The 17,346-nt window shown below is 37.5% G+C and overlaps 1 protein-coding gene and 1 long non-coding RNA gene across 6 annotated transcripts; both read right to left on the bottom strand.

The window, feature by feature from the left end:
* Window positions 1-5,193: 5,193 nt before the first annotated feature.
* Window positions 5,194-5,766, bottom strand: LOC115726508 (probable choline kinase 1). The gene is made up of 2 exons (XM_030656410.2): window positions 5,413-5,766; window positions 5,194-5,256 (listed from the first exon to the last, which is right to left on the bottom strand). The coding sequence occupies exons 1-2, from the start codon at window positions 5,764-5,766 to the stop codon at window positions 5,194-5,196; spliced, it is 417 nt and encodes a 138-aa protein (XP_030512270.2).
* Window positions 5,767-6,478: 712 nt separating this feature from the next.
* LOC115726510 lies at window positions 6,479-11,764 on the bottom strand. Of its 5 annotated transcripts, none has more exons than XR_007197629.1 (3): window positions 11,309-11,716; window positions 6,706-7,377; window positions 6,479-6,595 (listed from the first exon to the last, which is right to left on the bottom strand). It is a non-coding gene; the product is annotated as an uncharacterized LOC115726510 (long non-coding RNA). The 5 variants fall into 5 exon arrangements; XR_007197628.1 differs by having other exon boundaries at window positions 6,479-6,823; window positions 6,890-7,377; XR_007197632.1 differs by having other exon boundaries at window positions 6,890-7,377.
* Window positions 11,765-17,346: the final 5,582 nt, after the last annotated feature.

The following is a 17,346-nucleotide window of genomic DNA, read 5'->3' as shown; positions in this document are numbered from 1 at the left end:
TCCGCGTCTATCTTCATCTTCCTCCATAAAAAGCACAGGACAAAGAACGACTTAAGCCAGCGAAACACGCGAAGCCCTCGCCAATGATTTTCAAGATAAGCACACCCAATTGGCACAAAATGCGGTTGGTGGGCCACACGAAATCTAGGGTGGGCCCCACCTGCTCCTCATCAAAAGCCATCGACGATTCGACACCTTCAATTAGGCGAAACGCGAAAGGGACAGGGGTGTCTGGCGAGCTCATCATTTCTCGACCCATCGACTTCTAGTGCTTATTTTCTTCGTTCGGATGCTCATAATGAGCTCCAACCATGGGCAATTATTGCACTTTTTTGAGAAAAAAACAATTGACAAAAAGAAAGGCAAAAAAAAAAAAAAAGGAATATTGTTTTTTGGGCCAGCTTTGTACAGCCAATGCCATGCTCAGAATCGTCCATCATTTCACCTCGATGGCTCCATAAAATTCCTGTAAAGCACTCCTTGGCCTGGATCATCACTGTTTCATGAGATGGAAATTGAACTCGAGAACTCGCCAAAATCGCTCCAACTTGAAAGCCATATGATTCAAAACGAGAATACTGGTCGGGAGTTGGCAATTGACTCTTTTGGCAGCGACTTTCATAACGTCAAGGTCATACTATGTTCCTAAGTTATGTGTTTAGAGTATGAAAATGAGAAAAATTGAAAATGTTGGCTCGAATTCTATTAAAAAAGAAGCAAGATAGTACAATTGAAAGTCACAGATCGGTTCCTTACCAAAAAAAAAAAAGTCACAGATCGGCCAACTTTTGGAGGAGAAGGTAAGAATGAAACCAAACAATTTTCTCGCTTTCTTGGTTATCAAAATCACCCAACTTTGAGTTAGGACGATATGAGGGTTACAAACTCGATAAGAGTAGAACCAATAGAATTGTCGGGTTGAAAGTTCAACCTGGCCATGGAAGCTCTATGCGAAACGTGTACATTTTTTTAAAGAAGAAAGAAAAAGGCAACACAAAGATATGTACAGGTCTATCTCAATAATGCTTTAGGATTGGAGATTACTTCCAAAGTTCATGCTAGAGTGCATATTCGCTCGTCGAAAACTCGATTTGCCACCAAGGCTCTCCACGAATCGTGAACAGTTTCACAAAGAAAAAGCAATATAAAGAGTTGTCTTTTCCTTTGGCTTCTCTTCTATTTTTTCAATCTTTCATTCGATCTCGAACATGCAGGCCACGAAGAAAAAAAAGAAAAGGAAAATACAATTTCGAATGACCAGAAGATAGATAAGGGAATCTAGCAAAGCCCCAAAAGAAGGGTCAAAAAAAGGGTTCAATCCAACACATTCTTTCATGGGTTTGGATTGACCATACGAGCTGATGGGGGCGAGTCAGGTGGGCGTACAAGCTGCTTTACAGACCAAACAACTGATTAAGATTGTTATGGGGTTTTTTTTCCCCCTAAATTAATTAATGGATATAGGGACAAAAACACTTTTCGAAAATAACAACATAACCTTAGACGTGCCTTGCCCCTAACAAAATAAAAACAAAAATAAAAATAAAGGAGAGAATTTTTTTGTAGGGCCCACACTTGATAGTTGCAAGTGACAGAACCTCAAAAAACAGGCGTGGGATGAGGGGAACATGGAACCAGTGTCGGATGTTGGGTTCTAAGGGGACAGTGTGCTTCTCATTTCCTCTGATCGAAGCGAGAGTTCCGTTTTGTCTACCGTGCATCCTCCTCCGCTCGCTCCGAGACTCGCATTCTCTGCAAAATTTGTATTTATGGATTATACATAGATTATATAGATTAAATAGGTACATATAGGCGTCTTACATGATGCTATACCACGTTGTTAGGGAGCAGTAAGTTAATATTTCTTAGCATTTTCAGGATATATATAGTCTTATAAATAAGAAATATGTTCTCATGTTTAAAATGCAAGGCTGCTTTGAAAAGGGCTCTTTTTGATGGAGCAAAAGAGACCTAAAAAGAGGGGCCTCTTTTGGTTTTACTTGCTTGAGATCTTTTCTGGTTTTCCTCTCTTCTCGCTCTAGTGATTGAGATTCCACACTAGACCACAAGATTGGAACAAGGCAAAGGCTTTTTGCAGCCCCTTTTTTTTGTTTTTGTTTTTTGTGTGTAGTTTTGATAGATCTGTTGCTTTTTCTTTTAGAGCATGCTTCAGAAAGAATGTCATCATTGGATAGGACCCAGGAACATGGGTCCTGCTCCATCCATCTTGGCCACATTTGCTGTAGAAATTAGCATTCTCAAAGGGTATGTGATTGATTAGATGTTATCACCTAAGCATAACTTGATGGAGTCATATCATGTTGCTGCTTATAAAGAATGCCATATTTGTTTATACATTTAATCGCTTACGGAGTTGCAAACTGGATAATCTTTGCATTGCTCGTCGTGCTAATTGTGTTTAACATAGTACATGGCACATTTGTTAGGATCGTGTGACAGACTGATCCACAACTTAGACGATATCAATCACGTGGAATAAAGGAAATTGACTATTTTGTGGTTCTTCGATCTTAATTGAATTGCTACCTACATCCAGTAGAGCTAGGGATTCCTCTTGAGATTAGAGATCAGTGTTGTGGAGTCATTGTGGTAATTCTTACTACAATTAGGTAGTTGAATGTTTTAAACTGTCTCAAGCGTTTCGCGTTGAATAAAAATTAAACTGTGAGTACCAAAAGTAAAAGTCTAGTGAGACAAGCTTCGCCCTTTTAGGGTAGATTTACATTTACTTATTAACTTTTAGAAAAATTACACGAAAACTCTAAAACATATTATGTATAATGCAATCAAGTCCTACACTTCTCAAAAAGTGAAATCAAAGCCTAAATATTTTGAAAAATAATTCAATCAAGCGGTCGTAATTTTGGGCTCATTTGAAATTAATCCCGTTGTCCACCATAATCAAATTAATTTCTTTTGCGTTTTTTAAGTTGCATGACTTATTCATGAGAATTGATGACAAATTAAACTCAAATTTGATATAAAATCGAGAAAAAAACCAAGTTCATAGCAAAACACTAACTCTGATGCTAAATTGATTCATTAAACTCAATCAAAATTTCGGTTTAAAAATTTGCAGGAGCCTAAAATATTGAAAACGTCACCATGGAATGTTCACTTCTTAATCATAAATGTTTTTTCTTACCCGATTAAAAAAAATCATAATTTTCTTTAGTTGTATAATAAATCTCTACATTTTAGAAACGCCATTTTACTACTTCAAATTTGTTGATTTTTTTTTTTTTGGTAATTGGACTAGTGCATCTCATTATTATAATAATTCTTTTTTTGGTACGTGTTAATATATAATTAAGTTTTGGTTACTTTCCAGTGTTCTAATTGAGATTGAAGATCCAAATTCATGTTTTTATATTTAAATTGGAGCTGTTGTCAACTTGGAATAAAGTTTATATTTTGAGAACAACCTTTTATAATCTATTTTACTTATAGTTAAAGCAGAACCCAAAAATTAATTTACAAATACTATCACATAGATAGAGTCATATCGTCTATAATTTTACGTACGATGTTGTTTTCCATTCGGTAAGAAAGTTGATGATGAATATTCATCAACAAATGAATTAGTTCCATTTATAGATATAAAGTAATCGGAAAATAATTCCACGCTTCGATTTTTGATCTTTTAGTTATAAATAAAATACACTCAATTTTCAATTTTATATTTAGTTTGGATTTTGATATTAAAAAAAACGAGGATATGATGCATTCCTAATCATTTAGGAAAGGCTATACAATTCTAAAATGTACTTAAACATTTTTTTTTATCTATGGTAATAATTCAAAATCAATAAAACAATAATTCCAAGTAACAATCAAGAAATTAAAATTTAGTTGCTGCACTACAAAAAAATAGGGATTTAGTCTCCGAATTTGCCACAAAAATTTTGGCAAAATTGGTCGCTAAATGAAGTTGTGATGAAAAAAATTTCGTCGCCAATTCGGCGTCGCAAAATTTAGCAATGAAAAATATCAACCTTCGTCGCTAAATTCCACGAAAGATATCTGCTGCAAAAGTTGTCTCTAAATTTGTGACGAAATTATTCGTGGCAAAAGTTGTCGCTAATTTGTGACGAAATTATTTTGTGGCCAATTTCGTCGCTAATTTTCGCATTTGCCATGAAAATAGCAATGAAAACATTTTCGTCACCAAGTCAGAGTCCAAAAATTTAGCGACGAAAATTCAAAATTGGTCGCTACTTTGCCACGAATCTTGTTGTGGAAAATGTCGTCGCCGATTAGCGATGAACAATTTCGCTGCCAATTTCATCGCTAATTAGCGATGAAGGTTTAGCAACGGCATTTGCCACGAAACTTTCGCGGCTAAAACAATTTACAACGAAAATAGCAACGAAAGTGGTTTCATCGCCAAATGCGCGTGACAAAATTTAGCGACAAAAAATGTTGCTTCCGTCGCTAAATTGTGACAAAAATAGAGATTCATCGCTAATTTGCCACTAATCCTGTCACGAAAAAAGTCGTCGCCGATTGGCGACAAATAATTTTTCACCGCTAAATGGCGACCAATTTTAGCAATGGTATTTGCGATGAAAATAACAACGAAAGGCGTTTTGTCGCCAACGATTTAGCAAAGAAAATTTCGCGAAATTCATCGCTAATTTGCCATGAAACTATTCGTGGAAAAAATCATTGTCGATTAGCGACGAATTTTTTCGTCGCAAAAGTTGTTGCTGTTTAGCGACGATAGCAATGATGAATTTTGAAATAATTTTTTTTGGGGATGAATTTTTATTTATTCTTTAGCAATGAATTTTGCAACGAATAGTCTAGCAACGAATTTAGCGATGAAATTTTATTAATTTTTTAATCTTCTCTAGTGATGGATTTTGCAATGACCGGGAACGGGACAAATTTTACAACGAACTTTTATAATTTGTGATCTTACGATAAAATAATTTCTTTCATTTTTCTATTTTAAATCTAATTAAGAGAAAAATTAATTTCTAGAATTTATATTTAACATTGATTAAGCAAGTAATAAGATCTAAATATTATAATAATATGAAAACGAAATACATTCATCTACCATTGTCTCTCTTTTTTCCCCGCAGATTTAGCAAACGATCAGAGAATTATTGTCGAGAAGCTGTTCTAATGAACTAAGAGAAAATAAAGAAGAGATTTCAGTTGTCTTTACTCATTCGAGACAGAACTACGTCCCCTAAATTCAAAGAGCAGGAGAAGTTTCGTGGTACTCTAGAAACAATGAAAAACCATAACTTTCTTATTATGAGCCTGTCATGCAATTACAATACTTACTAAAAATTTTCTCCAATAACAAGTCGACAACCAGGAATTAAACCCGGGAAAGGTGCTTTCAAAGATCTCTTAACATCCGAGAAAATCGCATACCCTCGCATGGATGAACTCCTCCACCTTTCCTTCCGCGAACCGGCCGAGCAAACGAGGCCCTTGCCCATGCTTTGATATGCACTCAAACGTCTGCACTTCATCGTCCCGGATGAAGAAGAGCTCGACTCCTTCGCTGTAAATCCGAACCAAAATCTTTTTGACGAGATCCGGCTTATCGTTCAACGGCCAATTTATCTGGTACACCTCATTAGTCATGGCCCCCTTCAGAGGGCTCACCTGAATTGAGTCCATGTCATCGATCACATCCCCCAATTCGGACGCCACTGATCGAAGCACCGTCTTCAATTCCTCCGGCAAACAACCTTCCATGAATCCGTTCGTTATCACCGTCATCCCGTCCCTCAGACTATAATCTGCACAAGATTGTCCCTGTGAACACAACAATGAAAGCTTGATGCAAGTCCTCACCTACATATATAGAAACAGAGCAGGGTCGGAGCAATTAGCGCGATTGCAAGTTCAGATTCGTCCCACCAAAAGAACTCATCAAACATATATGGAGTAATGACCATTCTTATTTCTTCGTTCTTCTCTACAAGTAAATGTTTCAGTTGTTCGACCAAAAAAAAAAAAAATGTTTCAGTTGGCTCAATTCTTGGGTCATTTGCTCCTCAAGTCGTGTCCTCCTTGAAACAGCCACATTGGAAGATGAAGTTGTAGCAGCCTTTGTTGTGTATACCCTTGACAAGGATCCCATCCCAAATATTTTTGCTCGGGAAAAGTACACTAGAAGTGTCATAACTTTTGTACGGCGTTTACTTGAGTGCCATAACTTTCAAAACGTTCATTTAAGTGCCATAACTTTCAAAAATCGTTCACTTGAGTATCATGTTGACGTGGACCCTGGAAAATCTGACGTAGCAGTCGGAAAGCTGACGTGGCACGTCGGAAAGCTGACGTGTCACGCCGGAAAAGTTCTTGTAGCACTCAAGTGAACGATTTTGCTCCGACGTGGCACTCAAGTGAACGATTTTTTAAAGTTATAGCACTCAAGTGAACGCCGTACACAAGATATGACACTCATGGTGTACTTATTCCTTTTTCATCTTTTCATCCCACCCAATGCCTCCACCCCTAATGCCATATTGTTAACTACCGGCTCAGACGTAGCAACACCATCACCACCACTAGCAGTACTCATTAAAAGTTCATCATATTTTTCCTACATTAACAATATAGATGAAAATAAAATAACTTCATATATATAAATACCATAAATATTAAAAGCATTCATGGTTTTCATTCTAGTTTCCATAAAGTCCAAAGTATAACCTTACATAGCTTACTAGATTTTGCTTGATCGCTAGTCCATGTCTTATCTTTTTTTTTTTTTTTTAATGTTGCGTTCAAATGTAGCTGTATGTGTCGGTTCTGTCCCAAATTCATCTGCCTACAAAATATAAACATAAGTGAGTAATTGAATTAAATTAACTTACAACATGTTTAACATACTTACCATTCTTTTTCTATGCTCCCCGATATTAATAAAGCCCCCAACATATGTGGCAGACCCTTCACTAGAACTAGAACCTCGATTCTTCTTATTCTGTTCACTCCCTTGCTTATTCTTTTCAGTTTCCCACATTGTCTTTATTTCTGTCCAATTGTCACCTGTAATAAAATCTAGCTTTACTTGACTTCTCTGTGCTTTATTCATCACATTTGGTATGTGATCACCGGCTTTCTTCTTAAAAATTCTTTTAACTTCATCCTCTTCCGTTTCATCTCACCTGAACTTATGCTGCAATCAATACAAAAGCAACTGACTTTATTTACACCGAACTTAGTTTGTGAGAAATTAAAAGGACAAAACTTACTTTGAACTCATTTCAACACAAATCCTTTACTTCTTTTGGAGCACCGCCGTAACTAATCCACCGCCCACTCCAATAGTTATTGACTATTTTATTAAGTTGCCTCACAACATACGTAGCATCCGTGAATCTGCAAACAGGTTAGAACGATATGGACAATGTGTTGACACCTGGTTTTAATAACCTTTACTTTATTTTATTTTTTATTTATTTTTTAGAAAATTATTAAAAAATAGGTAAAAAAATCATAAAAATTGCAAAATCAACTTTGGAAGCCTTGGCCTAGCCTTAGGAACCAATTTTGAACAAAAAATATTTTTCATAATTTTTAATATTTTTTCGAATTTATTTAATTATAAAACACCCAAAAAATTTAAAATTATAAAAAATACCATTCATGGTCATAAAAATACAAAAAAATAGCCGATATTTTTATTTTAATTCCCTCTGCACTTGGGTCACTTCAATTTTTGAAAATTTGATTCGGGTTATTATGTTCTTTCACAAACGTAAACCCGAATCGAGCATAAAAATTCCTCTTCGAGTCTTTTAATTTGCAATTTTCATTTTTAATAAACTATGACATTATTATCTAGGTCCTTGAAGTGTAATTAGCTCGGTTTGTCCTCTAATTTGATCGATTTTGACTAAAAGGGCTTAATTGCACAATTTCCTTTTAAATTAGTCCCCGGTTTCACGAATTATGAAATTAAATTTTATCAGGCCATGCCCATGGAAATAAAGACCCTCTGCCCTATAGATTTCATCATGCCGAACCTATTGGCGGCCTCAACTCGATCTGATTCAACCATTTAAGCTTCGAACTAATCAAAAATCATTTTCGGGTAAAACACTAAATTTGGGGTTTTCACTAAATCTCACGCCAACAATTCATAAAAATGCCCATTTCCCATGGAAATCACGATGGGAAGCCCGATTTTGACATCAATTCCGCGAAAAATGATTGAATTGAACCCCAATTTGATCATAATGCCAAAATCGGACTTGTCGGGTCGGACTCGACCAAACCCAGCAGACCCGGGTCCGCAACTCAACCAAAGAATAGCCGAATGGGCACCCTTTTTGGCTCATGACCACACGACGTCGCTCATCCTCGTCACCGAATCTCGCCTTTGTCGCCTTCTACACATGACGAGCAAGACGGGAGCAGTCTGGCGTAACTGTTCGGGGGAGAGGTGGCAGCGAGAGATGAAGAGAGAGGGGGGGGGTTACGGTGCCGTAGGAGGTACAAGGATGAGGGCTGGCATTTTTGGGAGCGAGGCCATTTTTTTTCGAAAGAGAGGAGAGGAGATTTAGGCAAAGCGGGGGTTTTGATACAGAGAGAGCCAGAGAGCGCAAGAAAAGGAGAGGTAGCTAGAGAGAGGTGAGAATCTCGGCCGGAGCTCCGATGGTAAAAAAAAAAAAAAGAGCATATAGAGGGACCGAAAGTGAGCAAGTCGTAAGGAGGCGATTCGAGAGAAGACACATCCAAACGAGACCTAAGGCGATGTCAGGTGACCAACGAACGATCATCAGAGCTCCATTCTCCGCTGATTCTTGCCAAATAGGTTGGTCCCCGAACTCCCCATCACAGGCTTTGTTTTCATGTACACTGCGGATTTAGCTCGGTTTAACCGAAAACGAAACCAAGCCAAACCAAACACATGCTGACGCCAAAACGTGTCTATACTAGCGTTCGTGCATGAGCTCTAGCTTTGATTTGTCTCATAGGGCCATCATTTTCAGTTTAAGTGCTCATTCCTTGAATGCACACGACCTGTTTGATAAAATGTTCCCGTGGTTGATTATTGATGCTCACCCTCGGTCTTGCCATTCGCGACCTTTTTATGTATGCTACTTGCTTACGATGTGACATAGAACCGACTCTAAGCCCTTCATTGACCTTTGTTTTGCATCAAATTGTACCGAGGACGTCTGTCTCGATATCCATCGGTCTCGGTCTTAAGTTGGGCGTTCCCGAAACTCTTCACTCGGTCATCAAGCTCCTCGTGAGCTCGGGTAAAACATTTTTTTGTAAAAAATCGTCGCCGAAGCCGATTATGTGCAGAGCTGTTCAACCGGCTTCCGATGTGTTATTTGCCACAAAATGTCGGTATGTTATTATGGGGGAGTTGAGGGTTTGGTTGACGTTGAATTGGGTGAAAAATTCATGAGTTTTGGTCTTGGGTTTGACTTTTCGGCGAGAATTCTGGCAACTTCGCCGGAATTTCTACTGTTTCGGCATCATCTCCTTTGGTCTAGGGCCGGGGTTGACTAGTCAAGGCCGACATGGCGTCACATGGCGCGCCACGTCGCCCGACCATTCTCCTTCCTCCTTTTTTAACAAAAGCGCTGGATTGGACAGTCACATTTGTGCCACGTGTCACGATCCGACATTTTCCTTTTTTTAAAATTATAAAGATGTTTTCTTTATTTATGAAATAGATTTCTGGAAATAATAAAAAAAATGTCAATCGGGTGGTGGCGACTCGTGCCAAGTGTCACACTTGGAGCCATCCAATGAAGGATTCATTTTCAAAATTAATTAAATCAGGATTGGACGCACCAGGAGAAGCCACGTGGCATATCCTGGAGCGTCCGATGGGGGAGTTTGTTGATAATTCGAAAATTCCTTAAAAAAATAGAAAAATTATGCAAAAAAAAAAAAAAAAAGTCCAAAATCAAAACTATGTTGTTTTAGACCGGTTTTCGACCCATACAGTTGGGCCGGGTGCCCGGGAGGTGCGGCCCGGATGGATGCGGTCCGGAAAATTATTTAAATAAACCAAATTTGGATAATAATAATAAAAAAAATCAGAAAATTAAAAAAAAGGGAAAAATAAAAAAATTAGCAAATACCCAAAAAAATCAGAAAAATCCATAAAAATTCCCAAAAATAGGAAATGACCACAATCAACTAGCCAAGACCTACTTTGGGTGTTTCTATTCCCGAACCTTCAAAAAATGACGATTTCGCCCTTATGGCGAGTCATCTAAAAAAAAATCAGAAAAATCCATAAAAATTCCCAAAAATAGGAAATGACCACAATCAACTAGCCAAGACCTATTTTTGGTGTTTCGTTTCCCGAACCTTCAAAAAAATGATGATTTTGCCTTTATGGCGAGTCATCTCCAAAAAAAAAAATAAAAAAAATCCATAAAAATTCCCAAAATATAGGAAATGGGCACGATTGACTGGCCATGGACTATTTTAGGGTAATTCGACTCTCGAGCCTTCAAAAATGACGATTTTGCTCTCTTGGCAAATCGTCCCTAAATCTTTCCCAAATCATCCATGAATCCCAATCACCAATTATTTAAGTCTTTAGGGCTATATTAGGGGATCTTCGATTGGAATTGTTGTGCCTCATTTTTGTAATTGATTGCGTATTTATTTTTATTAACTGTGACTAATAGGATTTAGTCTTCCCGACATGTGTGAAAATTCCCTATCCAACTCACCTCACCCGAAAGTTGTGTCTGCATGAAATCTTAGTTAGAAAATCACTCGCGTTGAGTACCGAAAGGGCGTCAGCAATGACACCGACGTAACCAAGTTCCCGAACCCAAATCTCCGGGTTCTGCGAACTAAATGAGCTCTCCCAATCGTTTAGTGAGGTTTCCAGTCCACCTTCTAAGAAGGACCGGTGGTGACTCCAAATGTATGCACACATCGCACATCCAACCACTACAACACCAAGGTCGAGCTCGATCGACTCTTAGCGTCGAAGAACTCAACAACAAATAGCAAAAAAAAAAAAAAAAAAAAAATTTACTCCCGCCACGATTTGGTATGGGCCATGGGAGGACCCGTGTCGAGAAAAGCCTAAAGCCTCCCATCCCGAGGTCAAAGGCCCGATCGGTAATCCATTTACCTTCTATCGGATCGGGGTTCGAAATCGAGGGTCGCGACACAATGAAACAATGAAATGAAACGGAGATGTAAGTAAATGCATACGGATAATTTATGATATGGACAATTTAGTTGACATCCATATCTAAAACCCAAACGAAGGGATGACCCTAAATATTACATATACTTAAACAAATGAAGTACTTACGAATCTGCATATGGGCATATCATGAATCGACTATCTTCTTCACCTGCGTTTCCCTCATCATTCGAGTGTTACATCGAAGAAGGTGGAACCGAAGGAGTTGGAACCGAAGTAGATTCGGTTCGCATGTGTCCAAGTTGTCCCCTAATATGTTCTTGAGGATCGGAGGAAGGGCCAATGTGTCCACGTTGTCCATCAGCATGTAGTGGTTGAGGGTTAGATGAAAGGGGAGGGGAAGAGGAAAGGGACGGGGACGAGGAAGGAGAAGGGGAAGGGGAAGGGGCTGGTCTTCTTTGTGAAATTGCACCACGCATGTGACCTCTACGTTTATACTGGCAAGTAGGAAGGTTAGACAAATATCTTAAAAAATATGAATATGTATTAAGAATATATAATGACATACATCATGAAGCTTACCATTTTGTTTCAGAGAGCAAGAGATAACTTGAGAAAATGAAAGAAACTTGCTATCACCTCCGATGATAATAGGAAGTGACTAGGGATCAACCTCCACCAATAGAAAATCTGCCTCGGGTCCTTCAAGTGAGAAGCAAATTTCCCTTATTCAGCTTGTCATTAGAGGATAAATGTAGTTATTCTAGATAACATACCGAGAACACCAGACTTTTTTTCTTCATGTTGGATTTTATGGGGGTGTATGGGAAGTACAGTGGTCCACCCATGTAGGCTACCACACCCCTTTTACCCATATGGATAACTGCTAAAAGCAGTTATCATTTTTGAACGTGAAAAGTCACGTTCACAAGTGACGTTTAACTCTCCCCTCTCTATTAGTTCTACATAACAAAAAGAACAAATAAGACAGAGAAACGACGACGCTCTCTTGATTCTGTCACAAATGCGAAATTGGTAGACAATGGATTCTCTCGCTGCCTTGTAGACACTTAATCCGTGAAAAACGAGGTATGTCCGTTCTGTGATGTATTTCTTCGATCGGTGATTCAAGACAATCCTAGGGCTTGTTGATTTAGAGTAATTCGCTACGTATGTTATTGGGATCGGTTCCCTTCATTGGTATGAGAGCATCGGTTCTTGTTTCCCGATTGATTATCAAGTTTTTGGTTCCGAATTAGTGTGAGAAACCGGTTTTTCGAACTTATTGTTCATGGATTGTTCGTGACATTTTATCCAATGAAAATAATTTTTTATTACATCAATGGAACGGGCTTGGCGAGATGAGAATTTGGAGTGGTCTCCCGTCGAGAGGCGATGCCGAACGTGGCCGCACGCACTATACGCGTTGCCATGGGATCGGGTTCTCGAGGTAGCGATGAAACGACACCATTTTGAGAAATTATGTTCAATGAAAATCATATTTGAGTATGCCATTAGACTTTTATCATCAAGACGATCATCTCGAGATTTCGAACGTCCTCGGAGACCACCGGAGGAGGCGACACGTGCTGCATGTGTCGGCGGGGCGTGGTGGGCATAGGACTCACGCGCCCACATGCTGTGAGCGTGCCCGGGAACAATCGCGAAGGGTTGCTAACGTTATCGATGACGTCATCGAGAGGTTATCTCAACCTGGTTTCCGGTCCAACCTGGATTTGTTCAACCCATGACCCGATTCCGACTCGGTTCAGGACTTGACTCATTGACCCAGTTGTTCGTTGACGTTGACTGTTGACCGGTCAAATTGACTTTCAAAATTTTCAATTTGGTCCCCAAACTTTTCAAAAATTTCAATTTGGTCCTCGAACTTTGTATAAATTACAATTTGGTCCCCAAACTTTTTGAAAATTTCAATTTGGTCCTCACACTTTCTCAAATTACAATTGAGTCCCTGAATTTTCTGGAAATTATGATTCGGTCCTCTAGTTTTGGAAAATTACACGTTGACCTCGTTGACCGACCGTTGACTAGTCAAAACAGAAACTTTGACCGGCTCGTGCGGATGCATATGAGCCCCGTTTGGGGTGTATGAGGTATTGTTGCATTCGTCACCAAATTTTCTTCGATTTGATATATTATTTGGACATGCTTTATAAATATAAAATTATTAAAATATATGAACCCTCATGATACGCGTATTTTGGGGGCATTTTCAAGTATTTTTACATGTATTGTTTAATATAGAGGATGGCTTACATGTACATAGCCATATTGTGTAGAGCATGTTTGGCATGTATAATGTTTAATGTACTTGCTATTTATATCCTGTACTCTGCATATGATTTGATGCGTGAATTATTTGTGTATAATTTCAAATCATACTATATCAAATTATGACTGTAAAATATAGAGATCATTATTTGATTTATGATCTTTATTTGAGTGGGGAGTTCTATAAAGTTTTAGAAGCTTTGGTGAGCTCAATTTTACATAAATGATTATATTAATGGTAATTTCAAGCGAGGATCCTTGGACGATGATTGGGAACATAGTGAACTTTTGAATCTAAGGCCTTATGTGAAATTATTCATTAATAAAATTAGTTAGTGTAAAATAGATGCATAAATGTTAGACATTAATGGTTCGTGAATAAATGTCCATAGAACTTTGTGTTCAGATACAATGGCTTTAACTTCTTAGAATATCATACCCGAGCTTGACAAAGGAGAGGATTTTGAACGGCAAGAATTATGAAAACTGAAATATGAGAATCCAGTATGTGTTAGAAAAGCAAGAAGTACTAAAAGCTCTTAACCTAGTTATGGAAGAACTTGAAGATAGGAATCCTGCACAATTTAGAAGGGCAAAAGAAGCATTTGCTGCATGGAAAATGATGAACTCTATTTCTCGCATTATGTTGCTGAGCAGCATGAAGGATGATTTTATGCGTGAGTTTAGGCATTTTTGAAAATGCCAAAGTCAATTGAAAGGTATTAAAAACTATATTTGGTTAGAGATTAGTCACCAAGTCGAGACATATCACTATAATGTTTGCCACTTATATGATGTCTCATGGGCAGAACATGAAACAACTTTTGTGGTGTGTGTCAAACATGATAAGTGAACTGTAAGATATATGCCATATTTTGAAAAATGATGAGTAGCAAATGCAAGCAACAATATGTTCTTTACCTCATAGTAGTGTGCATATGAATATCTATTTGATCCACAATAAAAGTTAAAGACTTTTTAAGAATGTTATGCGATGCCTTGAACTACGGGTTAATCGCCTTCTAGTGGCGAAATTTGAAATCGACATTTGTTATGCTAATTCTAGTTCAAATGAGCTTTATGCTTCAAGCGTAAGCGTCAAGGTGGGTTTAAGAAGTGGAAAGGACAAAGGAACATATCCTTCTGATAGAAATCGAAGTTTAACCGACATTAGAAAGGAAAACATCCTTTCAAGAAAAACATATCAAATGTGAAATGTTTTAAGCGTAGCGGGAAGGGTCATTTTGCTTGTAATTAGAGTGAGCTAAATAAAGTAAAAACCCTTTGTACACTTAAGAGCATACATATGTCTCAATTCAGTTTTCATAACTGAATTTCATCCTTTATGGTTTGTAGACTTAGAGACCACATACCATGTAGCGAAGGAAATAAATGCCTTAGTGGAATTTCAATGAGTTCCACATGGAGCAAAGTGAATAAATGTGGGAAATAATTTCTAAGTGGAAGTTAAAGGGATTGGCATCTATCGATTGAATATGCGTGGTGATCGTACCTTGCTCCTACATGATGTATTATATGTTTCAAAACCTCAACGGAATTTAGTTTTTGTGCTAGTTTTGGTTAAACTTGTTTTCAGTTTGAACTTTCATAACAATGATGATGACTTGTCGGTGGGAACAAGTTATTATGGTTCCGAATGACTTCATTGTGCTGATTATTAAGTACAATAATATGAATGTAAGTTATTCCCTATTTTCATCTTTTGTGATGATATGAATATGTAGCATGTTAGGCTGGGTCACCGTGGCCAATATCAAATATTTACGTAAGCCAAATAGGGATTAATGGACAATATTGAAAATGTCGATTTACCTATTTGTGAGCATCGCTTGGCGGGAAAAACAATGAGAAAACCATTTAAAAAAAGGGACAATAGATGAGTTTCCTTTGCAATTGATCCTTTTGGATAAATGTGATTCAATGAATGTTATAGCAAGGCATGGGGCTGTTTATTTCATCACATTTATAAATGATTACACTCGATTCAGACGTATCATTTTTTGATTTCTCATAAATCTAAGGCATGGGTTGCTTTGAGAAAATTTTCTTTGAGCTTTTAAACAAAATCATATTAAAATAAAATCCATCAAGGTCGAGAAATTCTATCCGATTAGTTCAGATGTTTATGTGATGAAAATAGAATAAAAAGACAGTAGTCGGTTTAAGTACACCCCAAGTGCCATAAGTTGTGTACGGCGCTCACTTTAGTGCCAAAACTTTCAAATCGATCACTTTAGTGCTAAGTTTTTGTAACTTCGATCACTTAAGTGCCAACTTCTTTTAAAAACGATCACTTTAGTGCTAGAGCTAACGTGGCTTGCCGAAAATTCGACACGTGGTATTTTTTATTAATATTTGAGATGACGAGCTCGGTGAATTTGACACTAAAGTGATCGTTTTGAAAGTTTTGGCACTGAAGTGATCGAAGTTACAAAAAATTAGCACTAAAGTGATCGATTTGAAAGTTTTGGCACTAAAGTGAGCGCCGTACACAACTTATGGCACTTGAGGTGTACTTAAGCCGACAATAGTCTATTCCAACGATTCCTCAACAGAATGAAATTACAAAAAGAGGAATGGTTAGGTCTATAATGGCACAAACTAATTCGCCTATCACCTTTTGGGGTGAAGTTTTGTTGTTTGCGATTTGGTTACTTAACCGTATGCCTTCTAAATCGGTTACTTCTACTCCATATGAGTTGTGGATAGGTCGATAATAAGATTTGAGTTTTCTTAGACCTTGAGAATCTGCTGCCTATACTCATAAGTTCTCCTACATGTATGGAAATTGGGCCCTATAGGCAAAAAGAATATCTTTATGAGATACCGAGAGCACTCAAAAGGGTACATGTTATAGGTGAACAAGAAAGTGAAAGCGTAATTGAATATGAATCATGAGATGTCACATTCTTAGTGAATGAATTTTCAAATAAGGGCAAAATAAGTGAAAAACTATTCTCTGTTTGACAACTTGGATAGTGATAATGATTTTATTAGGGCATCTCATCCAAGTGGGAGCAATGTAAGAAGTGGGAAATTTTTTTTGAACCAGTCTCAATTGCAACCACTTGATGCGAAGATGTCGTCATTATCTAATCCGAATGGGAGCATAATGGAGAATGATGTACTAAGTGTATAATCTCCAATTTGGCGAACAAGTAACAAAAAGCTTTCTTCATCGACTCGTCGATGTTTAGACATTGAAGGTAAAGCTTTTATGGTCACTCCACAAGAAGAGAATGGGCGAAGAAATGTAAATGAGGCTCCAACTTGCCCTAATAAGGAAAAGTGGATATAAGCAATGGAAAAAGAGATGGTGTCAATAGGATCAAATCAAGTTTAGAAACTGATTAATCTTCTACATGGATGCAAAGCCATTGGGAGTAAGTATGTTCTAAAAAATAAAGCCTAAAGCTGATGGCTTGATTGAGAGATATAAGGCTCGTCCCGTGGTGAAATGGTATAATTAATTCACCTCATTCTGGCAAGAATTAGTATGGAGATTGAATTACGTTAAATGGATGTAAAGAATGATATTCTCAATGAAGAATTAGTAAAAAAAATCTATGTGAAACTATCTATTGGGTTTGTTACGGAAGGCTAAGAATAAAACGTATATCTACTTTTGAGATCGATATATGGCTTCAAGTAGTTTTCGAGATAATGATATACTTTTTCGTAATGCCATAATGGCATATGATTTTGTAATGACTGATGAGGATCATTGCATATATATCAAAAGATCCAAAGATCAATGAGTAATTTTATCATTATATGTTGATGATATACTAATTGCTAGAAGCAATATGGAGTTTGCTAATACAATCAAGAGTTGGTTATGTTCCAATTTTGAGATAAAAGATATGGGTGAATCTGCATACATTCTTGAAATT

This window comes from Rhodamnia argentea, chromosome 2 (assembly GCF_020921035.1).
Source record: "Rhodamnia argentea isolate NSW1041297 chromosome 2, ASM2092103v1, whole genome shotgun sequence".
NCBI lineage: Eukaryota > Viridiplantae > Streptophyta > Magnoliopsida > Myrtales > Myrtaceae > Rhodamnia > Rhodamnia argentea.
The sequence above is the reverse complement of the archived record's forward strand: the minus strand, read 5'-3'. Positions and strand labels throughout refer to the sequence as shown.